Genomic DNA, 5,365 nt, shown 5'->3' on the forward strand with positions numbered 1-5,365 from the left:
GGGCGGGGCGGGGCGGGGCGTGATGGGTCTGCAAAGGGTTCGCTGACCCCCGGGGGGCACCGCACCCCTGGGCATGCACCGCACCGCGTCGGTCCGCCGCCAGCCATCGTAGCTTGTGACCGGGGTGGTGTCGCAGGACGCAACGGAGCCAAGGTGTGTGACTGACGGAGGGTCTCGACAACGTATCATACCCCCAGAAATTAGAAAATAAAATAAAAAAGATCATTTCAAGGACGGAATATCTCCTGATAAACATTTGAACGACATTTAATTTACGACTCGCCGGCAACGGCCAGAGTCGCGCCGAGCGCTCGGCTGGAGGGAGCGCCTGACGATAGCGAGGTAGGCCACCCGGATTTACAGCAGTGCGCGGCGGGCGTGCCTACCTCGCAGGCGTTCTATGTATGTTTTCCCATTTTGCTGCTACTTGCAGTGCGATGATTTGAACGTTTTAATGCTGTCGATGCATATGCCGGGTCATTCTCTAATAATGCATTATTTTAGTCTTAAATGTATCATCTTGCGAACAGAGGTCGTCGCATCCGCATTACAGTTGGTCCTGTGCCGTCCCGGCGCGATCAAGTCATCGCTGTCGTCACTCTGACGCGCTGCGCTGCCACGCTCCGGGAGGGAGGGGCGCCGGGCGGGACCGGTAGCCGGGCGTCATCGCCCACCCGGCAGTTATGTGCTTCCAAACACATAAACGTCACATAAAAGGCACGGGCCTTTGATACATGCAGTGCGCCCCCCCTCCCCCTTTTCCTTCTCACCTCTCGACAACATCCAGCAGCAGCAGCAGCACCGCCTCCCCGCGGCCGCCGCTCTCCCGCACGCGAAGAATCCTATAAACTAAGTGGTCGGGAACTTCTTCATTCATTGATCCACTTAAACGAGAGGCAGAAGCAGGCAGAGGCCACAATCGAGATGTCGAGTTAGGAGCGCGTTCGCACTTCGTGCTGACATTTATTTTAGCATGAGGTACCAGCGCATTCATGGTGCATTACTGCGCGCGGATGTGCTACCTGGCTAGTATAATAGTTGTCCTTTTCGTAAAATGGAAAGTAGACCTGTGTACCAAAACAGCCGACACATCAAACATGAGAGTATGAGGAGGGGATGGAGAGAAAACAAGGAAACTCGATGCATCAAAAATTCCAAAATTTCGTCTGTTTTTGTGTTAGCGTAGACTATTGGACGCCCGCCTAGTAATACTACACACATGTAAGAGTAACATGGCCCGGGTGCAGCGGCCGGTGCGGGGCGGGCGGGGCGGCCTCCAGCAGGACGCTCCTTGCCCGGCCGTGCGGCTTGGCGTGCGCAGCTCTTCAATTTATGGAAATTATGAGTCGTTTTCCTCGGCGTGGCGTGCCGTGGCTCAGGGCGGCGCGGGCCCCGCCCGTCTCTCTCTCTCTCTACCGCCCGACTGTCGGCGGGCCGTGCGGCGTGGCGCGGCGCGGCGGGGCGGCGGTGGTCAGGCGTCGATAATTACCGAGCAAAAGATCGTAAAGCATCGGATGACACAGGAGAGGCCGGGAGAGGCGCACCGCGCGGCGTAACCCTACCGCCCCGCCCCGCCCCGCCACGCCCGGAGGTAACGCTGCCGGGAATATACGACCGATCGCGCGACAAATTATTTCCCCATCAAATTTTAATTCAACCTCGCTCCCTCCTTGTAAGATTACAGGAAATCATGCTGTCGTGGTGGCATCACGCTCGTAAATCCCAGTCGGTAATTGGTCATCTCTCCCGCGTTTCCCCTCTCTGCTGCGCTGCTGCTGTCCGGCTTGTAAAAAGGTCCTCCTCCTGCAGACTGATTCGGAAGAGACCTCAAGGGGCGCTGCCCTATGAGTGCGACAAGGACGGAGCTATACGGAAGGTATAGGAGAGGTTTCTTCGGAATCAGTCGGTACGTATACCGCGGACGAGATGGAGGAGAGGAGGACGTGCCCGCCGAGGCGTCGGGTCGGCTGCACGACGGCGTCGAAGGGAAGGACGGTTGGAGCTCGGGGGTGGCGGTGTGCAGTGCCGTAAGCAGGGGCGGGGCGGGGGCGGGCAAGGCATTGTACTGCTTGCGGCGCTAGACGCCGCCGCCGCCGCCGCCGGGCCGGGGCCGAGCGACCCAGTGGGCAGGGCGCCACGCTGTTCGCCATGTAAACACAACGCCAGACCGCCAGACGCTTCCGTCTCGCGCGTCCGAGAGTGGGCCGGGGAGGGGGCCGGGGCAGGGGGCAGCCGGGGAGGGACCCCGCGCGGCGCGGGTTGGCGTAGGCCAGGGGCCGCGTATGCGCCCGGGTCAACAGCAGCTAATCGGCGGCGTGTGTTTTTGTGTATTCCAGGAGGCAACTGCTGGTCGGGGATGTCGCGCAACGGCCGGTGCATGGACCTCATCCAGGAGAAGGTGACCCGGGAGCAGTGCTGCGCGCTAACGGCGGCGGGCGGCAGCCACGGCGCGAGCACCGCGTGGAGCGAGAAGGACATGGACGCGGGCATGCTCTTCTTCTGGAGGGTCCTCGGCGACGGCGTGCCCTGCCAGGCGTGTCGAGGTGAGTGCGAGACTTGTGCCGCGTTAGGAGGCGAGTGCTGCACACGTTTGGGTTGCCCACGCTCACGGACAGTTCAGCCGCCAGGAAATGCATGATCAAGCAAAACGCGCTCCAATTATTAACGTTGATTACACAGTTAAAACAGAAAAATAACATATGGATGGAAAAATGAAGACCCCAGTAAGGTACCCGAAGCTACCCTGTACACGACAGGTGCTGCTGTTCTGTCCGCAGACTCGTGCGCGGGGGTGACCTGCGGCGCGGGGCGGCGCTGCGCCGTGCGCTGGGGCCGGCCGCAGTGCGTGTGCGCGCCCGATTGCTCCCGCAAGCGCCTGGCCTCGCTCTACAACCCCGGGGCCGCGGGGGTGGCCTCGGGGACCTCCGGGACCGCGTCGGCGACCACCTACGCGGGGCCCACGGCCGGCCCCGTGTGCGGCTCGGACGGCCGCTCCTATCGCTCCGCCTGCCGCCTGCTGAAGCGCGCATGCCGCCGCCAGGACTCCAACCTCGCCGTCGCCTACGCTGGCACCTGCCAAAGTGAGCCTCCAACGCCTTGCCCCTCGCTCATGCCCCCGACCGAGGGGAACTTCACAAAAAATCAAAGGCTCATCAATTTTTCATTTTCTCCCAGTTTTTCTTGTAATTTTTGTGATTTTATCTGGTTTTTTGTCACTTTTTCTATGTTTTTTTCTAATTTTTCATTGATTCTCCCTGATTTTTTGGAGGATGGTTCGATGATTCTTTGAGGAAAGTACCCCTCGTCGCTGACGACAACCCTCTGCTTCCCCCACAGGCTCGTGCGAGCGCGTGCAGTGCGGGCCGGGCCGCTCTTGCGTGCAGGACCAGAACCTGTCGCCGCACTGCGTGCGCTGCGAGCGCCGCTGCCCGTCGGCCGGCCGGTCGCGCGCCGTGTGCGGGGCGGACGGCACCAACTACCCGTCGCCGTGCCACCTGAGGGAGGGGGCGTGTCGCGCCGGCAAGGCCATCCCCGTCGCCTACCGCGGCCGCTGCCAGAGTGAGTAGAGCACACCCCACATGGCGTGACCACAATGTGGTCACGCCGCAATTAACATTCCGTGCGGGTGGTGGGTACATTTTCCCTGACCTTGGGTGACATCTTCCTGGTGGAGCGTCCGTCGCGCTGGCGCTGCGGCGCTACGCCGGCAGGGTAGGCAACTCATCGCGCGCTGTTGCAGGAGTGGCGACCTGCGGCGCGGTGCACTGCCGCCGGCACCAGTCCTGCCTGACGGACATGGCGACGGGCGCGCCCCGCTGCGTCACCTGCTCGCTGCGCTGCCCCCGGGCCGGCGCGGGGAAGTCCACGGCGGTGGCGGCGGCGGGGTCGGCGGCACGGCGGCACGGCGGCAGCCGCGTAGCGCACGGCAGGCGCAGCAGCGGCGGCGGCGGCGGCGCGAGGATCCGGGAGCTGGTCAGCCTGGACGCCGCCACCGAGCTGGTCCAGGGCGGTCCCCTCTGCGGCTCCAACAACAGGACGTACCTGTCGTGGTGCCACATGCGCAAGGACGCGTGCGCCACGGGGTACGTCATCGACACCAAGCACTCGGGGGTCTGCTCCGCCGGTGGCCAGGACCAGGACGCCGTCGATGAGAGCCGACCTGGTGAGCGCTCGACTCTTGGTCTTTAGTTCGCTGTACCTTTGGTTGGAGAGGAGATTCAGATGATTCTACTTTCTATGTCCCTCCCAGGTAAGGACCCGGCCCCGCACCTCAACGCCGTGCTCGAGGGAAACACTTTTGCCTGAGTGCTTCGGCCTCACCCCGTTTTTATACCGCGTGGGTCATGGAAAGCGCGCGGCCAGGCTGAAAAGACACACATATGGGTCCTGGGTAGTCCTCTTTCCTCAGTAGCCGTATTATTCGTCCTTAAAATTCGTGGTGCTATAGAACTTGATGAGAAGTTAGAAGACCAAAGCTTAATCAGTTTAAGTTCAAATTTTGTGATGGTTTAGAAGGCGTTCGGAAGCAACGCTGCTAGATTTTTCCTAAGCTAAACTTAATTTTTTGTTGTTGTAAATATAGAGATCGGATTTTAACTTATGTGAAAAGGAGAATTCGAGGTAACTAAGACAATTGTTTTTGTAATACCGCTAATAGTTTATACTGGAAACGCCTATTTATTATTTATGTTATTTTTAAGGGTTTTCCTTACACAAGATCATACATATCCATGATGGTCTTCTTATTGTCCATTTTGACTGATTACGTTTTATGTTAGTTTATCTTACTGTACATACGGTAGTCGCTGTATTTCCGGTGCCAAATGCATGGCCTGGTGGCCATTCTAAGCAATAAGTCTTATGTCCCAACTGATCGGTTTTTGAGGAGAGGCCTCTTATTTGACGCGTTGATTAGCCCACTTTTACATTGATCTTGTGAGGAGGTAAAAGTTAGTTCTGTTTTCAAATAAATAATTTAGAGATCGCGTGTATCCTTAGTATGTAGCAGACAGTCGTAAGTTTCCTTTTGTTCGTCAGTATTAAACTGTAGTAATCAAAAGTACTGTCAATATTTTGAAATCTGCAGGGAATTAGTAGTGATTTTGCATGTGACGTCGGTAAAAACAAAGAAGAGTAATATGATGAAGACTGCGCCTTAATAACATGTATATGTGAAAGTGCAAGGTATTGAACATTAAATCCTTGATTGACTTCCAACACGTATTTTTACCCCAGACAAAGACAGCCTGGGTGTCAGACGCAGGATCGGCAGGCAACGGCGCACGACAGGTGAGTTTGGCGGGACTGCCTACCCCACGCGGCGAGCTGTCTCGCATCCCCCTCTCGTATAGCCCCCTCCCCCCCC

General features: G+C 58.2%; 1 protein-coding gene across 1 annotated transcript in view; it reads left to right on the plus strand.

Moving 5' to 3' along the window:
• LOC113209554 (follistatin) overlaps positions 1-5,217 on the plus strand; it is a 22,692-nt gene extending 17,475 nt beyond the window's left edge. The window contains exons 2-6 of the mRNA XM_052268029.1: positions 2,337-2,543; positions 2,778-3,080; positions 3,337-3,558; positions 3,740-4,162; positions 4,250-5,217. Of these exons, the coding sequence (XP_052123989.1) occupies positions 2,337-2,543; positions 2,778-3,080; positions 3,337-3,558; positions 3,740-4,162; positions 4,250-4,305 (1,211 nt within the window). The 3' untranslated portion in view covers positions 4,306-5,217. The remainder of the gene's footprint in view (positions 1-2,336; positions 2,544-2,777; positions 3,081-3,336; positions 3,559-3,739; positions 4,163-4,249) is intronic.
• The last annotated feature ends 148 nt before the right edge of the window (positions 5,218-5,365 follow it).

The sequence above is a fragment of the Frankliniella occidentalis genome, unplaced genomic scaffold (genome assembly GCF_000697945.3).
Source record: "Frankliniella occidentalis isolate FOCC.00 unplaced genomic scaffold, Focc_3.1 Scaffold63, whole genome shotgun sequence".
NCBI lineage: Eukaryota > Metazoa > Arthropoda > Insecta > Thysanoptera > Thripidae > Frankliniella > Frankliniella occidentalis.